General features: G+C 38.9%; 1 protein-coding gene across 9 annotated transcripts in view; it reads right to left on the bottom strand.

Moving 5' to 3' along the window:
* Window positions 1-20536, bottom strand: part of TMEM260 (transmembrane protein 260) — a 99459-nt gene extending 78923 nt beyond the window's left edge. For 3 of the 9 annotated variants that reach the window (XR_002080659.2, XR_008417205.1, XM_053889443.1), the window contains exons 1-3: window positions 20236-20530; window positions 14387-14418; window positions 13512-13663 (exon numbers count right to left, since the gene is read on the bottom strand). Coding sequence is in view for 7 of the 9 variants with exons in the window: in XM_053889443.1 (XP_053745418.1) it covers window positions 13512-13663; window positions 14387-14418; window positions 20236-20395 (344 nt within the window). In the remaining 2 variants the exon portion in view is untranslated. Of the gene's footprint in view, window positions 1-13511; window positions 13664-14386; window positions 14419-20235 lie in introns of all 9 variants that reach the window. The other 6 variants (XM_019451710.2, XM_019451711.2, XM_019451715.2 and 3 more) reach the window with 4 other exon arrangements.
* Between the last annotated feature and the right edge of the window lie 2588 nt (window positions 20537-23124).

Raw genomic sequence — 23124 nt, 5'->3', positions numbered from 1 at the left:
ATGGAGGTTCCTCAAAAAATTAAAAATAGAACTACCCTATGACCCAGCAATTGCACTACTAGGTATTTATCCACGAGATACAGGTGTGCTGTTTCGAAGGGACACATGCACCCCCATGTTTATAGCAGCACTATCAACAATAGCCAAAGTATGGAAAGAGCCCAAATGTCCATCGATGGATGAATGGATAAAGAAGATGTGGAATATGTATACAATGGAGTATTACTCGGCAATCAAAAAGAATGAAATCTTGCCATTTGCAACTACGTGGATGGAACTAGAGGGCATTATGCTAAGTGAAATTAGTCAGAGAAAGACAAATATCATATGACTTCACTCATATGAGTACTTTAAGATACAGAACAGATGAACATAAGGAAGGGAAACAAAAACAATATTAAAACAAGAGAGGGACAAAAGATAAGAGACTCTTAAATATGGAGAACAAACAGAGGGTTGCTGGAGGGGTTGTGGGAGGGGGGATGGGCTAAATGGGTAAGGGGCACTAAGGAATCTACTCCTGAAATCATTCTTGCACTATATGCTCACTAATTTGGATGTAAATTTTAAAAAATTAAATAAAAAAAATATAAATAAATAAAGGAGAATCCCCCCCACCCCCCAAAAAGAAAAATTAAAAAGGAGACAATTCAAAACATCTGTTGGGGGGCACCTCCACAAGTCGAGGAGGGACACATACAAGGATTTGCAAGTTGCAATAAATGCTCAGGGAGGCCGCAGAGACGGTGGGTGTGGAGTGGCAGGATCCATGGGCGTGGCTGTGGAAAGGTCTGAAGCAACCTGAGCTGGCCTGGAAAGGCTGGATAGAGACAGGGTTAGTGGCTTTACTATGTGGGTAGGACAGAAGGGCAGGAGGGAAGGGAGTCTGTACTGAACCATGGGGCCTAGACTGGGTAGGGAAGGAAGCAAAGCAGCAGAAGGCTGATGAAGGCAATAAAAAGGATGAGCAAAGGGCTCTAGGTCTCAGTTAAATGGAAGACAAGTGTAGAGGCATCAAGGAAATGAGTGAACTGAAAGCTGAAGTCACTCCAGGTAGTGGAAAGTCAGCTGGGGAAGGGGACATCGAACTGGTAAAGGGTGGAACAGCCTGTTAAACAAGAACTCGATTCTATTATTGAAAGCAGGGGATGGGAAATCCCATGCTAACAAGGACATGTGATGCCCCACATCGGCACACTGCAAGCTGAGTCTGGGTTCTGCTGACAAGTCAAAGGATGATGTCTGCAATGGGAAGCATGAGGACTTTCTGAAGACTCTGGCGGTCTTCAGTTCGCTCACTGACTGTGCACAGCCAGGCAATCTCGGTATATTGTCCAAGGCATATTTCATTATCTGAGCTTGCTTCGTTTCACCCGAATGGACAGAGCTAACTGACTAGAGAGCAAGTTGAAGTCAACGGTGATTTCACGAAGACATTTCAGGATCATTTTCAGGATCATTAGCTTCCTGTTGTCCACATCCGTAGCCTCTATTCTCTGTTCTCACCTTAGCATTCTCTTGAAATAGCACCCAGTTATCCAACTGCTAAATACAACAGGCCCCCAGGACCTCTCTGCTGTACTGATCCCAGACCCAGACCCACTCTACTGAGTTGACCCGGGCTCTGCCTCCCTCTGATGTTGCTTCTGTGTTTTCTCTGAATGGCTCCCCTTCATCCGTTATGTCCTTCAAAGCTGATGTTTCCAAGATCTCATTCTCAGCCAACTCTTCTCACGCGTACATACTCCACATGGGTGGCCTTATCCACTCGCTGTCTTGACTTCGGCTACCGACTGCAAACTGAAGTAACCAAATCTGTCTCTAGTACTGCCTCCCCCTTAGTTGCAAACTGACGTGTCTCCAACTGACTGCTGTACACCTCACAACAAAGCCACTCCAGCTCTGGGTGTCCCACAGAACCTGAATATCAACATGTGCAAAGTCAATTTCTCATCCTCTTCCCTAAATGATTCCTGCTCCTGTATTCTGTCTTAGTGGTTTTCAGTATCTACCTAGTTTAGTTAGCTAAGAAACCTAAAGTCGTTGTCAAAGCTCCTGTCCCTATCTCCACGTCGAACATACCATTTCCTGCCAGTTTTACTTCATCAACGTTTTAAAAACTCATTCGCCTCTCCGTCCATACTGCTACTGCCCTATCTCAGCTGTTAGGCTCACATCAACTCGACAGCTTTGCGTGTTGTGTGCCTCCAGCCCTCAGCTCACCATTGCCACCAGAACGAAGGATCCAAAACATACTTGCTCTTGCATTCTGCCTCCAACCCTGTAATGACTCCTCTTTGATTATAAAACATTTTACAATGTCCTCATTACAACAGGCAAGACCTTTCGTGATCTGGTCTCAGCCTACGTGCAGCTTCATTTTTTGACATAACCCATCTCATAGTTTGTGTTCTAGCAACACTAGGTGAGTTTTAAGTTCCAGTACTTACAGGCTGTTTCTACTCCATCTCTGGGTTTCTTTGCCAATGAGCAGTGCTGCTAGGTACATTTTTCCAGCCAGTTTTTCCTAAAGTACTTTCACTAAGACTAGGGTAGTTTGCTCCTTCTCCAGATTCTGTTAAGTCAAATGTATTAAGTGGGTACTGAATAGACATGTTTTTCTGTATTTCCAAAACTGTACAATCCTGAGGAATAGAAATTTTTAACCGCAACCTAATCAAAACACAGTTAAGGAAGCCAGATATGGGGAACTTGAAATCCTCTAAATAATGTATTACAAAGCCAACAGAATTATTTTTGGACTACTGAAACCACTGTATGGCCATTTCAGCATATCTGTATATTTTAAAAATTAAAAGCATATCTCACTTTACATATGTGTGCTTGTCCCTAAAAAAGCCTTTTGATTTTTGGGAAACTAAAGGTTTTTTCACCTATGTGTTTCAGACATTCTTTATCTTTAGGTTTTGATGCTCTCTGAATAACAATGGTTTCTAATTATCTCAACATAAGTCCAAGTATTTCTAAATAAAGCTTTTATAAAGTTACATATGCCACTATTTAGAAGTTGATCTTTTTTTTTTTTCATTGCAAAAAAACTGAAAGGAAAAATGTTTTGGTATCGGGGTAAATTTTGTTTACCAATCATGTTGTCTTTCATTGTTGTGCTTTACTATTATAAAAGTGCTACCTTAGTAACAAATGAAATTGAGGGAAATATTAAAGGATTCATGTTTGCTTCTGTTACATTAACTTTTATTATACTAGTTTTTGTTACATTAGTAACAAAATTTTATTTTTAAAAAATAAAGCAATGTCCATATGGATGTATCTTACAGAAACTAGGGAATAATCCATTTTTCCACCCCGTACTTTAATTCAAGTGTTTCAATATTCTCTTGGCAAGAGTATAGAAATCATAATTTTACCTAAAAGAATTTTATATTACTTTGTTCCTTGTCTAAAGTGAATATTTCAAAGGAGATAAGAAAGTAGAGATTTACAGTTACTCACATTGCCTTTCACATACTAATGTATAAATAAAGTCCCTTAAATTTTCTCACGTTTTTCAGAAATTTCAAACACAATAGGTTTTCACCTTATGTCTTATTGAGCCAAATATCAATGAACCATCCATATCAATAAGCCACTGCAAGTCTAAGATAGAAGACATTAAATGTGCAAAAGATTTACTTAAGTGATGATGCAAAAATCACACTGATGAATACGTCTGAAGGTGAATCTTGTTTAAGCAAACAAGATGACTGAGCAAACCCTTTTATTATCTGTTTATGTATGAATCTTTAAAAAGGTATTTTTGAGGGCGCCTGGGTGGCTCAGTCGGTTAAGCATCCGACTTCAGCTCAGGTCGTGATCTCATAGTTTGGTTCAAGCTCTGCGTTGGGCTCTGTGTTGACAGCTCAGAGCCTGGAGCCTGCTTTGGATTCTGTGTCTTCTCTCTCTGCCCCTCATGTTCTGCCTCTTAAGAATGAATAAACATTTAAAAAATTAAAAAAAAATAAAATAAATAAAAAAGTATTGTTGTATGAGCGTACAGAATACCTACAGCCTCCAACTAAGCCATCATCTATTCTGATTCCTGGGGTCTTTGTTATTTTATGAGCCTGGACAAAGATGATCCCTCTGAACGAAGGGTGCCCAGAGTAAATGATTAGGCAAGTCAGCTGTAATCTCTTTTGGGGAATAACCATTTTTTATCTATTTATTTATTCATTAAGAACAATTTTTTTTAGACAGGGGGAGAGAGAACACGTTGGAGAGAGGGGCAGAGGGAGAGAGAAAAAGAGAATCTTAGCTCCCTGCTCAGCATGGAGCCCCAACGCGGGGCTGGATCCCACGACCCCAGGATCGACCTGGGCTGAAACCAAGAGTCCAATGCTCAACTGACTGGGCCACCCAGGCACCCCTTGGGGAATAATTCTAACCAGAACACATATTCCGCAATTTTTTTTTTCCCTCAAAAGGCTACAATATATATTTATAGTTTGGGGTGGGAGGGCAGAATTAAATTATGTAAGTAGAAGGAAACACTATTCATACACATTATGGAATACAATACTGTTAAGTGAATTGGTAGTCTAAACTTCTGGCTAAGTAATCTTTCTTTCAAAAATATACAGAAGGAGGGCTGCCTGAGTGGCTCAGTCAGCCGAAGTGTAGGACTCCTGATTTTGGCTCAGGTCATGATCCAGGATCATGGGATTGAGCCCCGCCATGGCTCAGTGCTGAGCACAGATAGAGCCTGCTTGGGATTCTCTCCCTCTCTCCCTCTCTCATCTCCCCCACTCATCCCCTCTCTCTCTCTCTAAAAGAAAAAAAAAAAAAAAAAAAAGAAAAAAAATATATGGAAGAAATTTCCAATCTGACATTATTACTTAAGCATGAGATTTAAGTACAATTGTTGTTCTGGGTCCACAAAATGAGCTGTTTGGTATCAATCCATAAAGTCAAATGTACAGATGGACTATAAATAGACGTAAATCCAAAATAAGGTAAAACAACTGTCATCTACCCATAGACGTAGTCTGAGGATTTTTTTTTTTCAAATTAAAATGACATAATTAAAAACACCATTGTGTTTTCACTCAGCAATCCCAGAGTCCTACTTTCCATTTTCATTTTATTCTTTTGAATAAATATGCTTAACCATTTTTTTACAAAGCAACTAAGGAGTTAGTAAATTTATTTATATATACTTAATGCGTTAAAATGGCATCTTAAAATGAGCTCACTAAAAAGAGGCACATTTATCTACTGACATTGATGAAACTGCTTCAACAAAAAAGAAAAAGAGAAGTTCAAATGAGGTGGTGAATAAAATAAGAAGTCTCTTCACCAGAGCTCAAGAATAAATTGCAAAACAGTCTAAACTATTTTCCATTTTAATTTAAGGACACCTTATAATATGAGAAAAAATGTTTTCCATTCTCATTTTGATTCTCACAGAGCCTCATAGAAGGAGGTCAGAAAACACATTTCTTCAACTGAAATACATATTTTTAGAATCTAACCTGACTTATAGAAAGATAACATGTTATGAAGCTGTATGAAGAAATGATCGCATCCTTAAAACACCATTACTGTGATCATTTTAATAACACAACCGCTATATTGTAAAAGATGGTCACATGTCAGTACTAACAATCAAAATCCAAGTTGTCACACTTTGAGAGAGGGATGCTGAATTTAAGGGCTCATACTAATAGAGTAAAGCAATGATATAGATGATTCAAAACATCCAATAATCTAAAAGTCACTGAAGTATGTTTTCTTTTATATAAACACATTTTTATGTTACATGTAAAACATATTTTCCAGTATATTTGCAGTAAATAAATCTTCCAAATTGCTTTGTGCTCGGGTTAACACTAAATGTCATGCAGTTCACATTCTAGTAAAGTACAGTGGTTAGTCAATAAAGAAAGATGTGCCAAGAGTATGATAGACAGTATGGGAAGGGTGGTCAAGTATTTAAAATTTCATCCAGATAATGCAAATAACAAGAATTCTCCACTGGGGTACGGAATATGGGGTAAGGATTAAGATCGTCCTAACAAATGTGAAGCTCAGAATTCTATGGTTAATACACAAGTGCCTTCTTTTTGGTCCACAAAATCCATGAGACCTAGATAAGATTCCTAGGAAAGGTACTGATTGTGCAGGAGTTTTCTCACTGATGGAATACTCTTCATCTGTTGACACAATGGATAAATCAGGAGGTTACAATTTACACCATTGACACAGGTTTGCTATTGATGATAAGGTATATTTTTCTTTCTACTACGTGGTATTTGATTTTCATGTGTAGTCACATGTTTGTCTAACCCACAATCAAAAGGCAAATAACAGAAACCTGAGATTCTTTCAGAACACACATTTGACGTGCCTCATAAAATTCATGAATGTATTTGTCTTCAGTGTTACTTGCATGCAAAGGACCCAACATGGAAGGTACCCGACGCTCCCTTCTACGCTGCAAACTCCTGCTTGAAGTAAGCAGGACCGAGCAGGCAGGCCACAGTGCAGCATTCGAGAATTACTGTTAAGTATTTACTATTAGCGTCAACTCTTACTGACAACTAAAAACATGTAATGGCTTACAGGGAAGAAGTAAGGTAAAGCAGGACACAACGAACAGCACATCTACCACCCTACCCTCCCAAGTTCTTATCCTTCTTGTTCACAAAAACTATATAAATGTTACTTCTGGCTCAATCACATAATCAACACTTATCTAGGTATCTCTTCAGTGCACCTGGAAAAAGGTCAAACTGGGAAGCCAGCTACTGCTGAACCTCTCTTTCCATGGTCGTTCACTCACCCCCAGTTATAACAAATACACACTGAGCATCTCATATGCTCCAATACTCTGTGGGCAAATTACAGTCAGTGGCCAGTTTGGACCTGATTAACATAAACCAATCATTGAGGGCAGGGTATATTAAAGTTACATCATGAAAGATAATTAATTAAAAAAGTAAAGTTACATGTTGGAAGCCACCACCACTGCCTCTAAAAAAATGTAAAATACTTCCACCTTTAATAACTTGGCAAACAATCCCTTTTTCCACATTTTATAAAAATTTACTTTCACTCCAGATAAAATCCTACCAAGGTTTGTTCCATTTCATGAGATTCAATCAAAAGGAAAACTGGTTCTAGCCTGAATTTTCAGTTACATAAGTATCAACTACTAAAAGTATGCTAAAAGGAAAAGTATGAAGTATTATTCCTGATTTTAAGCCACTAAATAACATTGGGGGAAAAACTGTAAAGTCCTCAAAAACACCCAACTGAAATGGAAGGAGTAAGATTATGAATATCTTCCATAAAGTATAATCACACAATTCCCATTAAAATTCAGATTTATGCATTAACCACTAAATAATAAAGTTACTCAAGGTTTAGAACAATTCCTTTTATTATAGCTCATCAACTTACACCTAAATGTCTGAAGGAAAAAACACTGAACTGGGCTTTCTAGGAATCACCATCGTACGCTTCACTTTTTACTAAGTTTTCATGGTATGCCAAATAATTTGCACAGTGGGAGGCACGATTTCTTGAAAGCAACCAACTTCAAAATAACCCCCAAATTACAAATTTTCATCACATTTTGTCTGAAATGTTTAAAAACACAGAAGACCCCCAAACAGCCTATTACCCAAGCTTGATGGCATATTTTGTGTTCAGTAGCAAACCCGGATGGTTAAAAAGTGTACTCCAGCCGATTGTTCTCAGAGCCCTTGGCCATGACACGGCATCACGCTAAGTCCCTTTAAACCCAAAACTTAGAAGATGCTGCATACTTTTTTAAACAATTAAGATACGAAACGTGTACGAAGGAAACTTAAAAGATCCAAATAACTCAACTCAGCAGAATGAGCGTATTAAACTGTTTTCACCAGCAACACTAACCAACTCAATAAACAATAGAGATTTAATGTTAAGTAGTTTCATTATGCAAAGTTATGAAGCATATCTTAATACTTCCATTCCTTCAGACTGCTTTGTTTTTATGGCTTTGAGAAGTAGCAAATCTATATGAGTTATGATCTATAATTTTATTTGTAATTTTAAGAAATATATGCATTTATGATTACAGCCCTAATGACTGATGACTAGTTCCAGTGGCAAAATCTCGGCAGGAAACAGATTTAGCAATTTGAATGTTTTATAAGTTTTTGTAATTGAGGAAACTTTTCATAATCTGACATTTGTTAAAACCACTTATTAGAAATTATGCAGCACAGTAGCTGTGGAAATATGAGCTAGCTTCACAATTATAAAGTCAGCCTATGTAGCCCTTTCCTATTGTATATAGTGGCATAAACCCCACAGCGGCCTATCAGCTAACTGGCAGGCAGGGGGCTGCTCTATTCAAAGTGAGAGATACAAGCTGCAGGGCAAAAACCTGGCAGCTCCCATCTGACCCCACAATCCCCTACTGGTGACAGCTCCAAGCTCCATGGCAAATTAGGCCTTCTCATATTACAATTGGAGAAGACAGATTCCATTAGCAGTATCTGAAATTGAGTGGAGAGCTGCACTGTTATCAGACTTGACTCATAAGCACTGCTATTAATCAGAGCTATGATAGCATTTATATATTTCAAGCTATCTGCTGCCGCTGTGATATTCTGCTACAAAGGGTTGATGGGACTTAGGAAAGTGAACAATAGAGCTTTCTGGGAAAAGCAGAGTAAATCAAGAAAGTCTATGACTTCCGCACATTCTGAAGGGATTGTGGTTTACATAAATTTTCTCCCAATTGGAGATTGAGCTCTTCCTCATCTTACACATGGGATTTAGTTGTCACTCAATGGTAACAGCTGTGAAAAGGTGAAGCGGCCCACCGCTCAGAATATTGCCTTCGCTTTTAAAGCAATTAACCCATGAACAGGAGGATACCTGGTGATATCAAAGGGATTAGGCCAGCCAGTGCATTATTAACATTTCCTTGAACTAATTCTAACTCTGACTAGCTGTCAGAAAAGACTCTACAGTCTTAAAAAAGAGTTTTTGCCCTGCTTTTTTTCCCCTTCAAAATGAAGTGCTGCTATTTGAGCCTAATATGTCCCTCTACTTATAAGAAAATGCAAATGAACCAAGCTCTTAATATGCTTAACCAGTCTGAGTCAATGCAATTTTAATACAAGTATGAGAGAAATATATGATCAATTAACCAGGGATCAAGACAGATATTCTCCTGAATGGAAATTAATGCTCCAGTACTTTCCATTCTTCTTCAACTACAAAAACTTGGGGCCTATTTGTTACTTATGCATAGTTACCTCTGAAATTAGGAAGAGCTTCACATTATTCTCTATGGCAATAATCTAAAATACTCTCTGAGCTGGAAAATCCAAATGTCCCTTAAGCAGGAGATTCTACATTCTCTAAGGTATGGCATTTTAATTTTCTATTCTTTATTGAATGGAGTCTTAGCTGAAGCTGCAAGAGTCGCAGACACAGGGCTCAGAATCAAGTATTCCTCTTCTAAAAGTTTAAGCAAATTAATTTTTAGCAGCAGCATAATGTTTAGAATTATATTGCTTATACAAAACAAGATACCCCACAAATAAAATACTGGCACAAAACAACCTGCCGGAAGATATTTAAATATCACTGAAACTGGTTAAGTTCTTTGCAGCAAGTAGGCAGAGTTTCAATATACCTTTAATTATTATTTGTACTCATATTCTAGCTAACGTGGTTGACATCAAGAGACCTGATTTCTTACTGTACAGTGTTAACAGTGTTAGAAAGTTTTCTTTATGCAAGTGTCCTAAAACAGTAGTTCCTAGAAAAAAAAATTGAAAACCTGTTTAATGGTTAGCGACTTTGTCTTAATTCCTTTAAAATAAGCACTGAATTTTGATTATAAAAACTAAAATAGTTTTACTTTCGAGCCACGTTAGTCCTCAACAAATACTGTTGAATGAATTCTTCTATAGTTCCACTTGGTCCATAATAGTTTGGAAAGGATATGCTGACTCTCAAACCTATCGAGAATATATTTCCTGCCCTGTAACTCCCAAAATAAACGATACAAGATAACACCCTCATCTGAGATCATAGGCAATTTAAATCTTCCCTGAGGTAAAGAATTTTTAACAATGCTATCAACATACTCCATCTTCTTTTAGTGATACCAGAACATATGAGACGTAAGCATGTTGACGTTTAGTGACCGTGATTTCAGCGCTCCTTCCTTATTAAGTACATAGGACCGAGTGTGATACTTCTTAGGAAGTAAGTTTGAAATTCAAGTAGTAAGCAATGCTAAGGCATGTTCATATTCATGATTTACAAGACCTATAACTTCTTAAATTTTGTATTAATAGGATTTGTGAATTTCGAATATGACACTTTAAATATTGTGCCATTAAACTTAAAAATCATTTGCTTTAATGGCCTTAAAAGAGAAAATCCCAGTTCCTACGAATCACTGACTGCGTTTCGTAGTCTTAAAAACACAGATGTACATATTAATAAAATGAATACTATTTCATATAAATGAAATGCATTAAACTCTCTTAACATAATGAATGCTTAAAAATACCCCTGAAGGGGACAATACATAAATAAATACATACAGAAACAACTGCCATGATCTTACTATTTTTAATTCAATAAACTACAATGACACATACAGCTTTCCACGTGCTGTTTTCCTCATATGCTTTCTACATTAAGGCAAAGCACACAGACATGAGTTCTTGCCAACCATTAGGAAAGATTGACAAAAAATGCAGTGTTAATGACATCTTATGGCTTTTAAAAGCAAGAGAAAGACGCAAGGAAAGCAAAAATTACATCGTAATTGGAAACAACGAATAAATTGTTCTTTCAACCTAAGTCATGTTTACTGAAAAAAACGCAGCTTTTTACATCAACACATTTAAACAGAAATTTGCTTTTAAAATGCAATCTTTGTTTAAAAGGTACAGAAGGTCTTTATGTCCACCCCAAGAGCTAAATATAGTGAATGCTATGTGAACAATTACCTGAGAAAATCTAAACCTGTTAAAAGAATTAATTTACTGCACACCAGTCAGCACTAATCCTACATGTACAGTAATGTTCTCTTAAGTGATGGGGGAAAGAAAGAATAAAACTGTTTCCTGGATCAAAACCCTTCAATATTCAACAACGAAACGGAATGATGATTTGGCCTGTAAATGAATTAAGTAGTAAAATGTCCCCTCAACAAATTCTGATAAAAGGAGTCAACCTGTAAAGGAATACATTTACTATATGCTGATACTGGGGAAAAAAGCTGTCACTGTAATGGCTGTACAAAAACTGTGTCCTGCTGTTGGGTTTATATTCACAGAAGAAAGGTTTTAAAGGTTAAGTTCAGGTCATACAACAAATGAAATTGTAACAAGCCAGCTGACATTGTATAATGTCTTCTTCCACTCAATCAATAGGCTACTGTTAGTCCTATTACCATAGAGATGGCTTGCTCTTTCCTGAAGGGTGTCTATTGTTTGACAAAACAGATTTGCCACTTGAACTAGGTTGTTCCCAAAGGACGTGTACCTTGTCAATTATTTGTATTCAAAATAATGAAGTATTTTCATATTAAAATGTATGTAAGAGATAATATCGTTAGATCCCTTTTCTGAAAGAAAGCAACTTTCCCAAGTACAGTATTACTAAAACATTACTAAAACCACTCAAATATCCAGTTTAGTCATATTAAGAGTTTTTGATTTAAAGCATCTGTCAGCAAATATACAAATTTATCATTAAGACTGTATTATAAGAAAAGGGTCACAGGTTAAGTGTGCTAATCTAAAACCCATTATAATCAAGCATAATAATAAAAGGTATTTTAAAATGTGGACAACTCAAAGGAAAATTATTGTCCAAAGCTATTTGGATTCAGTAAAGATAAAGACTTCTATGTACGATTTTTACAGCGGTTTTCATGGGGAATGGCATCACCAATGAATATAGTGAACAGCATGAAAAAGTTTTAGAAACCAAATCACTTTATTTGCATAAGAGCTTTTTATAGCCACATAGCATTTAAATACACATGTTACAGAAATACCTTCTAAAATACAGGTAAAGAATTAAAAATAAAATAAAATAAATAAAATACAGATGAACTAACAAAATAAATACAACTATTAATTTTCTTTATGTGCTTTTGTCTTAAATGTCTTATGAAAATTATTAATTTGTACACTCAATACAGTACAAGTAAGTTCTGTATTTCAACCTAGATATTTAAAAATTAAAAAGATCAGTTTTTTTTGTCTGAATAGAAATAATGACAGATTCTTAATTATAAAAGACTCAGGAGAAAGAATTCTAAAGAAGATTATTCTAATCATTTAGAAAAAGAAAGTATTCGTAATACTAATCAATTCAAGCAGAGATGTTATTTTCAACACTTCATACTTAAAGAATTGGCTATCACTGAAAACCTGTAAGACTGAAATAAAAATGAATTAAATAATATAGATAAAAATTTAGTAAATGATCAACAGTCACGACATTTGAATCTGAAATCTTTCCACAAATAAATTTAAAGGTAAGCTTTAGAGTCATAATTATGTTAACTTTTACCTTTCTGTAAATAATGAAAAAGGAAACTTAGGAAGAATTTAGCCAAAGGGCAATATTATGACTAATGCAAATAAAAACATTAGTCTCCAAAAATGGCATTTGAAATTGTCTATTCAAATTACACTATATTTACAGACAAAAATTTATTGTTATATTAAAAACTACAGTAGTTTTTGAAAGAAGCATTTTAATTTGTCTCTCCCTTTGCAGGAAGTATCATTGTATTTTTTACTATAATCTCCTTAGGCATAGGTTAGACTGAGTTAAGAATGAAGAAGACAGGAACAGCAAAGACAAATAAGTTTACCAACACCCTAAACTAATGACCCATTTTTTAAAACAAGGTAGCCTTTCAAACTAAGAAAGCCTTCCATCCATGAAGTAAGTGGGGTCTAATTTGCCTCCCTTTCCTACCGCTATAATGGAACAAAGTGAAACCTTACTAAATCCTTATCCCAAATTTATTTCCTTAGTTAACAGCCTCATTTCAAAACGTAGACAACATGTGCGTATTTAGAATACAACATAATTAGGTAGTAGCTCTGGCCCTGACAGGCAGCTGCCCATCAGCAACACTGTGAGTAATTAAATGATATTTACCATTTACCAAAAGATGAACGTCATATTGTTGAATTAAACTGGCCCATCTGCATCTTCATAAAATGACAAACCTTATTAGTTCTGCCTAACCAGAGAACTGCGATAATGAACTTGTGACACCTTTACTCCATTGTACGAAGCACAACCAACTGTGTCATCATCTGAGGGGTCAAATGCATATGAAATTACCGGAAATTAAGAAAGTGAAATCACATGAGTGATTAGGAAAACCATTCAAGCAACAAAAGCTTTTTTTTTTTTTTTTTTTAACGTAAGCACTTAGACCATAAGACAGCTACATCTCCAATTAGCCAAGATTAACTTTAACTGATCAACTACTTTACCTGAAAACGGTGAAAAACAGTAATGCTGCAGCTACTGCTCCAAATAAGCCACACAGAAGATTGACTCGGTAGGCAACTGAACCGAAAGGAAATAGTCTAATTGCCAGTTTAGCCACCAGAGTGAACAAAGGATAGCCAGGAGGATGGGCAACCTATGGAAAAATCAGCAGGTTAGGAGGTTTTCACCCACTGAAGAGTCACACTGGCTTTAATTGGACAGGAGCCTTTTTCTCGGGCAAGTAGCGAGATTAAGAGGCAATGACTCAATGTTTGAATGGTGGTTTTCTATTGTAATCCTTTTGTGCCAATACAAATAAATATTTTCTTTCGTGGATTTGGCAGTGTCTACCACATGGTGTGTCACCTACAGAAAGGGTGACATATTTCATTGTCAGTTCTTAAGCAGTCTGTTCTCTGGGTTCACAGTGCATTAGGGTCATTTAAAAGGCTATTGAGAAAAAAGCAGGTTCTGAAATACCGTATTGGTTAGAAAGTTGAAAGACCACACTGCTATCGGATTACCACCACGCTGACAGTCCTAAGGTCTTGCCTAAAGGGATCATGCACCATAATAAAGTTTATTAAATAATAAACTTATTAAAACTGTTAACCCGATTTATTTTATTCTCCATAGCTTATACAAAATTTGGGGTGATAATAAGCCAGCTACTGTATATATAGTAAAGGCTTTGCTTTATAATTTAGTTTAATTGGATTTAAAACTTAAAGTAAATTGTCACGTACTGTACTTATAAGTTACTAAAAACTGGGGTTTGAAAATAAATTAATCTACTTTACTCCATGCTTAATTAAACTTTCTTAATTCCTAAAACTGTTAATGAGAGCATTGATTAAACAATAAAACTAATACTTACTCCAAGCTCATGTGCGGCTGTGATCAGTTCCCCTGTGAAAAAATAATGTAAAACCAATAATTACTATTAGAAAATGACACTCCTCCAAAGTTTTCAAAATCCAAATGCTTGCACTGGGGTTTTGCATTAATTTGACTGGATAAAACTGTAAATCTGTAGAGATTTAACAGCATGAAACAGTCTAAGGATATTTTCTCCCTTAGGTCTTACTGAACAAATGATCTTTGATAGCTTTTAATAACTGGTCAGTGGAAATATAGGTGAATTCCCGTTTCTAAAAAGTGCCTATTGTCCTTCCTAAAAGTTGTACACACTTACAAATATATAAAATCTCTTGTGAAATGATAGTGTAATATGCTGTATTGTCCAAGATTTTAGTATTAAAATGTCTACAAAGATGCAACTTTATGATACATAACATGTGCAGACATCTGAGGCTTGGACACTCCATTACATGTACCATTCTGCCCTAAACTGGCGTTTGAATACCTTCTCTACATTAATTACGTTGGAGATCTTTAAATGACTGCTAAATACTTCTTGCTCCAGGTTATTTTGGGAAGTTCCGACTACCATAATACATTTCTTCAAACCACTAAATCATTATATTACTTATAGCCCTTTGTAATTCTTCGCCATCAGTGATTATTTCTAAAATTACGATGCAGTCATTCAATGCCTATTTGTTAATATTTTAAGTATCCAGAGCACAGGGACTGTAATACATACAGTACAATGTAAGAAATCAATGTTGATGATTTATGAGTTACTATTATCTATTAAGAAATCTATTAATGGCCATTTTCTACCCTTCGATGGATGTTAATTTGAATACTCTTAATTTCTACTGTCCCAGCTACGATGTAGATCTTCACCCTCTGGCCTGGACTACAGCAAAAGCTTTGACAGTTTTCTACTTCAATTCATCTTCATACTGAAATCACTTATCACCATACCACCCCCCAAAAAATGTTGGACTAGATCACTATTCCAAAATTTCTCAGTTGCTGCTCTCATTTTACTAAATGAAGTTCAGATTCCTCAGCACAACAGGCTAGCCCTCTATGGCTTCGAGGGCCCTTTACAAGGCTTACATCCTACGAAACCTATGCTCGCCTCAGTCAAATCTTACTACTCACCGTTCCTCTGGAATGGTTCTCTTTTGCACCTCTTATCACTCATTTCCTCACCCAGTATTCTCTCCTAAATCCTTCAAGGCCTAATTCAATTGCCACCTTCTCAGTGACACCTTTCCTTATACATATCCTTCCCCAGCCTCCCCCATCAAGATTAATCACCTCTTCCTCCTCCATAGAACCTGCTCTAAGCTCTCTACGCAGCACTTAGATTGCCTGATATTCCGGTTAGTTGTTTTCATTTCTGTCGTTCCTATGAAGTTGAAAATATTACCTTAGCCACTTCAGGAGTCTGTCAAGACACCACCACCTCTCCCTCCTCTGGTCACACAAAGAAACTAATTCAAGCCCTGCACACAGAGGTTGACAATAAGACGAATCATATTGTCACCCTTGCTACTAAGATGCCCTTAGTAGCATCCAAGGGCCAGTGAATGGTTGCATCATGGAAGCCCCATAAAGGCACCCAGAGATACTAGACACTGCTCACCTAAGTCAATGACGTAGGGACATCTTTTAATTCTGGAGATATTTAAGAGCACCTTGGAAACCAAAGGCATTTTTTGTATCTTAAAGACTTTTTAAAGAAATTGTTTACGGCCTAAAAACATTTAAAGTAACCATTCCCTTTAGAACAACCATCAAGAATATTGGATAATTTTACTCCAGAATGGATTAGCATGTCTTCAGTCCCAAACTGTTTTCATCAGCTTTTGATATTTCTATAGTTATGATGAAACACAGTTACATTCAAATTTTCAAAGTCACTATTCTCCATGTAAAATACCTTTAGAATTACATTTAACACGAAGAAAAATAGCCTACTTTCTCTAACTTCTTTTTACCATTAAAAAGTCATAATGCTGTTATTTTTTTTTTTTTCTTGAAGTTAATTTATTTTGAGATACCCATGCACGTGAGGGAGGGGCAGAGAGAGAGAGGGAGAGAGAATCCCAAGCAGGTTCTGCACGGATAGCACAGAGGCAGATGTGGAGCTTCAATTCATGAACTGGGAGATCATGACCCAAGCCAAAGTCAAGAGTTGGGACACTTAACCAACTGAATCACCCAGGAGTCCTATAATGCTGTTATTCTTTGCTGGAGTTCTGTTGGCATAAAAATCAGGAATGTGACAAACTTCCATCACCAACTCTTATCAAATGTTAAACTGGTATCTACATAGAAACCATAGCTATTATTAAATTATTAAAGCCTATAAATGTATCCTTGGAAAAAGCTAAAGGGAGACGTTACTCTTAAAGTTGAATATGATTAAGAGGAAAGAGAATGTGACTTGGGGGGGAGGGGGCGGGTGAAGGAAGAACCTCCTGAATACTTGCTTTCTCCCAAACCTTTACCCTAGGGCTTCCTCAAATTTAAGTCCTACTACAACTTGCACCAGAATGCTTTTTTAAAATGAAGATTCCTTGACCAAACCTACCTACATTAAGACCCTCTGGCATTGGGGCCCAAGTTTCCTAGGCAATTCTGAGGTGCATTCAAGTTTGAGAATTACAGCTTTTCTAAGACACAAACGGGTGGCAAGCTCAGAACTGTTAGCAGATGCTTAACGTTTACAAAAACTAGCTCCCTCTGTATTATACTTTTTGTATTAATTACAGTTAATTTTCATCTATCAAGTCTATTAAAGACAGCATCCTTAAAATATATAAACACATAAATAAGCTGATTTATTTTTCCCAAGAATAACAAGAGAAGTGATGGCTAGATTCCCACACTCTCCTCCAAAGGATGAGTATTTCCTGCCCATAAATCAACTATGTGTATCAAGTAGTACAAAAAATAATTTTGGCAAGGCCACACAATGTGATAGATTTATGGAGTATAAGACTTATCAGGAAGAAAAATACATACTTTATATTGGTTTTGAGATGTGTTCCATTTATTGATAAAAAATATATTTCATAAACAGAAACATTCAAGGAGGACAGTACTTCCATCATATAAACAAAATTGTCAAAGACATGATTATACAAATTCACTGGCAATACCTGGAAAAGTTTATTTATCATTTCCAACAATGAACCCCAAAATATTAGAAGCAACCACTATTTAGCATCAAATTAAATCAGAACACCTAAAAAGTCTGGTAACTCAATCTGAATAAATAACTTTATTCTACTGGGGAAAATGTAAAAGACAATATTAATAAAGATACCAATCACAGATTTTAAATATCAGTATATATGTAATGACGGGTTTAACTACGAACTTAGAGCAGAAGTTAAGAGAGCATGTTCTAAGTCAATCTACTGGAGTTCTTTCCTCTACTGCCCCTACTTTCTAGCTGTGTGATTCTGGACACAGGTTGGCCTCAGTTTTGTCAGCTATCAAAGAAAGATATTGGTAGTGCCTACCTCATAGGGATAGTAACTGAATTAAAATGACAATCCATGTAAAGCACTTGGAACAGTGCCTGGCATACAGTAAGAGCTCAGTAAGTGTTTGTTTTTATTCATCCCCTCAATACTGCAGGCTCAAAGAACCGTGGTAACCTGCAATGTTTTTTTTCTTTTTTTTTAAGGTACAGAACTACTCAATCTTTGAGTAATGCTCTCCATTGTCAAAACTCACTTGCACTGCTGGTGGGAATGCAAACTGGTAGAGCCACTCAGGAAAACAGTATGGAGGTTCCTCAAAAAACTAAAAATAGAACTACCCTACAACCCAGCAATGGCACTACCAGGTATTTATCCAAAGGATACAAAAATGCTAATTCAAAGGGGCACATGCACCCCAAAGTTTATAGCAGCATTATCGACACTAGCCAAATCACGGAAAGGGCCCAATGTCCATCTACTGATGAATGGATAAGGAAGATGTGATACACACACGCGCACACACAATGGAATACTACTCAGCGATGAAAAAGAATGAAACCTTGCCCTTTGCAACAACGTGGATGGAACTAGAGTGTATTATGCTAAGTGAAATAAATCAGAGAAAGACAAATACCATGTGATTTCACTCATATGAGGAATTTAAGAAACAAAATATGTGAACGAAGGGGAAGGGAAGCAAAAATAAGATAAGAAAAAAAAAGAGAGGGATACAAACCATAGGAGACAAATACAGAGAACAAACTGAGGGTTGCTGGTGGGGGGTTTGACTAAATGGCTGATGGGCATTAAGGAGGGCACTTGTTGGGATGAGCACTGGGTGTCATATGTAAGTGATGAATCACTAACTTCTATTCCTGCCATCATTATTATGTTAATTAACTGGGATTTAAATTTTAAAAATAAAAAAAACTCTCACACCTTAAAAAAAACCACCTCTCACAACTATAGTTATTTCTATTATTTAATGTAAACCTTGGATACTGCTCCTATTTGTTCAACAGGACTTGAAAGAAAGATTAAAGGTAATGATTTGTAAAAAAAAAAAAAAAAAAAAAAAAAAAAAAAAAAAAGTATCTTCAATGTGGCAGACAGCCCTGAAGACGGCCCCCAGTGATCCCCAACTCCTGGGGTTCTCACTATATAATCCTCTCCCCCTTGAGTGTGGGTTGGATTTATCGACTAACTTCCAGGAATAAAATAGGGCAGTCCTGCATCAATCACTTCCAAGACTAGGTTTACAAAACGACCGACGTGTCCGACGAAGGTGCCATCTTTCTGGTCACAAGAGTCGGCTTCCCAAGAGACCCACTTGGCAAAGAACTGGATTGAGGTTACAAGCGGTTCCTCTCCCCAAGATGACCCTCGAGAAGACGACAGCTCCCGTCCACACCATGACAACAACCCCGTCCTGAGTAAGAGCACCCAGCTAAACTGCCCCCGGATTCCTGATCCACAGAAAATGTGAGATCATAAACATTTGTTTTAAGCTACTAAATTTGGGGCTATCTTGTCAGGCATCAAAAGATAACTAGTACACTCCATGTTTTCGACCTATAGATTCACTACCTGAAGTTACAACACCATTCTGACAAAATTAGGAATTACTGGATGGTCATTTAATTTGGCTACAAGACAAAAACAAAAACGGAACCTGGGTCTTGTTCCTCATCCCAAATATAAGACAATCCTATAACAAACACAATTGCTCGTGTCATTTAAATGGTCCCTGCTTTTCTTTTTAATAAATCAGCTTGTTTTAAGCCACACCTAGCTTCCACTTTTTCAAGTGTTCGCCCTCAAATTTCCTGCATGGCCGGTTCCTTTTCAACACCCAGGTTTCAACTACAATATGCTGCTCAGAGGCCTTTCCTGGCTAGCCTTTCTGGTGGAGCCCCACTCTCCATCCCGTCTCCCTCCACTCATCACTACTCAACTTATCACTGTTTATGCAGTAGTTGGTGTACGGTCTCGACCTGCACTGGAATATTCTCCACGATACTTGGTCACCACCACTGTTACTCCTTTTGTCTGGAACACGGTAAGGACTCAGTAAGTAGTATTTGGGGGGGGGGGGGGGGGCGCTGAAAAGGAATGGACAACGAAAACTCGGGTCCCGAAAAATGGAACCCGGGCAAGCGGAGAAGTCGCTGAGTCCCACCGGGTGAAACCAACAAGCCCCTTCTCCAAAGCCTGAGAACTACAGAACCCGGTTACAGGAATGGAATCACAAGCCGGTTCTGGGACGCAAAACGTTGCACTGGGCCAGGGGGGGGATGGGGAGGGGGGCGATGAAGGGCGCGAGCCGACCGACGAGGGAGAGGGGCAGGAGGGCGGCCCTGAGATACTTTACCCGAGTCTCCCCCCGGCACCGAGGGGGGCAGCGTGAGGGTGAACACGGCGGCCACGGCGGCGAACACGGCCAGGCCGCCGCGGAGGCCCCCGGAGCGCCGCGGCCCCACCCGGGCTGCCCGCCCCCCGGCCGGGCCCCTGCCGTCGTCATGGAGACCCATGGGCCCGTGGGGCCCGGGGAAGGAGGCCGCGACGGGCCCAAGGACTCGGGTGGCCCGGAGTTTCCCCGGCGAGAGACGAGCGCAGCCCGCGCGGCGGCTTCCGGGTCGGGCCCCGGGCCGGCCGGAGCGCACCTTCCTCGGCCCGGCAGCGGGGGGGGTGGGGGGGTGGGAGAGAGAACGCGGCCGGCCTGGCGCGAGCGGCTCGGGGGTTTTGCGGGAGCGCGCCAGGCGGTGGGAATCCGCGGGGTTATTTGGTGCTTTACCGACGCCCACCACAAGCACGAGCCTACTCTCGAGAAAGCAAGCCGGGGCGTGGGGCTGCCGTGTCCACGGCCTCCCCCCGCTCACGCTGACTTGGTCGGGTCTGACGGAGACGGAGCAGGGTCGCAAACCGGGCGGCGCCGGGACCGCCTCTGCCCCCGCTGGTGTGGGGGTGGAACTACACGCCGGGGCCGTGATCGCCAGCCTCAGCCTTCAACTGGGCGGGAACCAGGGGAGGGGTGCGTACGGTGGGCGCCACGAGGGCCAATACGGACGTCGGTCGCGTGTTGGCGGCGATGAATTCCGAGCCCGTGTGCGAATTGTTGAATCGCTGAGTTAGTTTCAGAGAGATTAAAATAAGCTAGTTGGTCTTTTTTTTTTTTTTTTCTTATACAGCATGAGGAAAACTCAACGATGAGTTGAGAAACTTGAGTTTCTGCGTTAATCCCAATAACTCCTATCCTGCTAAAGTTGCCTCCTACTTTAACGAAGAGGGGTATTTTGGTGGAGTTTGACCACAGCATGGCAAATGAAATGGAGACACGGTGCTTCACGATTAGCTGCACTGCAAAAAAAAAAAAAAAAAAAAAAAAAAAAAAAGAACGGGGACTATTGAACAACCCACATAGCACGGCTCTTAGTGAGATTTTTAAGCTTACATTTTGCATTATTATAGCAATTATTCTGGAGTGGGAGGAGGGGAGGGCATCCTCTGTGGAATGCATCTCAAAGTACGCCAAAGGTTAGCGACGATCTAAAACGTGTCACGGGTAACCTGCCAGGAACACAGCGTCTGGACTGTAGAGTAACATACACCTACATAAATTGGCAATTGTACCAGCAATACCTTAGTCTTTCTCACGTACTTACATAATGCTTTCTCAGCCATGTTGGGGGTTGCTGGAGGGCAGGGGCCCTGTGATAGGCAGCTCCTAAAATAGCTCCCAGGGATCCCCGGCTGCTGGTATTCACTCCCTCGTGCAACCCTGTCCCTTGTGTGGGGGCCAGATCTATCAGCAGAAAAAGGCAAGAAGTGATGGACGAGCCTTTGCAGATTTGGTTACAAAAGTCTGACCTCCGTCTATCTGACACAGGTTGCTTTCTGCTTCTTTTCTGAAAGAGCATGCCAACGATTAATACTGACCGAACCAGGCATGTCCATTTCATATTTTGCTCGTGAGCTTTATAAAGAGATACATTTTATCACGGCACATTACTTTCAAAAGGGCCTAATTCTTTGCCCATGTTTGGGAAGGAGAGATCCGTGCTGGAAGGAGTTCTCAAGCAGGGATGAGAAGGATGAATCAGTTCACAGAGGCACAGTGTAGTGAGGACAAGGTTAAGGTCAAGCATTAGCCCACGTCTTCAATTATTTAGCCTAATAATTAGCAGGAGAGGAGGAGAGAACAGTGGCAGAGGGTAACCTGTCCCGAGAAGCTAAGGAAGAAATGATGTCCGTGAAGGATATGTGGTCAGGTAATCACAGAGAGGTGAAGGATGCTGAAGAGGACCACATCTAGGTTTTATGGGGCTTGAGGACATACAATTTGGAGAAATCTAAGCAAAGGAATACAAAACCGCAGATACGAAATTAGGTACAGGCATCGGAAGGAGCCTGTGCTAGTGACAGGTGGTGAAACTTAAGTTTTGTTAGCTTCACAGTTAATCTCTTATGAGGATGAGGTACAGCTAGTTCTCCGTCTGTACCTGACCCTGCTTTCAGGAAGAGTGCTGCTGACTCTTGCCTCCCCCGCCCCCTCCAGCACTTTCTCCTCCAGGCTTCCCTGATAGCACACTGCTTTGGCTCTCCTTTTACCACTGGCCTCTCCTCCCCTGGCTCGGCTTCTGTCAGACCTCCAAATACTAGAGTGTGCCAGGGCTTAGCTGTAGACTTCTTTTCTCTCTTTCTGCCTTCTTTCCCAAAATAATTGTATTGAAATGTTAAGTAGTGACTTCAAATTATTAGCCTAAACTATAGGCTAATAAATCCCAAAACTACATACCACCCACCTTTCCTTTAATCTACTGCTTATTAAAAAAAAAAAAATAGCTGCACTGTGGTTTCTGTATATATCTAAACATTTCAAACCTGGCAGACTTTGCTTTTCTTATTTGCCTAAAATGGTGCCTGGCACAAAATAGTACTTAACAAATATTTGTGTAATGGATGGAGAAATGAACAATGATGGGCCACTGGTGTATCCATTAGGGATTGCATTTAGCTGCTGATAACAGAGACTCTGATACAGTGTCTTAAACATGCAAACATCTATTTTCTTATATAGAGGTCTGAAGGAAGTCAGTCCAACATTCATTTGGCAACTCTCTCGGGTCATTAAGGGAAAAATTGAGGTCCTTATATCTCTCTGCTACATCCTACTCAACATATGTCCTCAAAGTCATCTCTTGACCCATGATGGATGCTAATGCTCCAGACATTTCATCTGTATTTCAGGAAGAAAGAGAAA

The sequence above is a fragment of the Panthera pardus genome, unplaced genomic scaffold, assembly GCF_024362965.1.
Source record: "Panthera pardus isolate Hobbes unplaced genomic scaffold, ASM2436296v1 HiC_scaffold_24, whole genome shotgun sequence".
NCBI classification, from domain to species: Eukaryota; Metazoa; Chordata; class Mammalia; order Carnivora; family Felidae; genus Panthera; species Panthera pardus.
The sequence above is the reverse complement of the archived record's forward strand: the minus strand, read 5'-3'. Positions and strand labels throughout refer to the sequence as shown.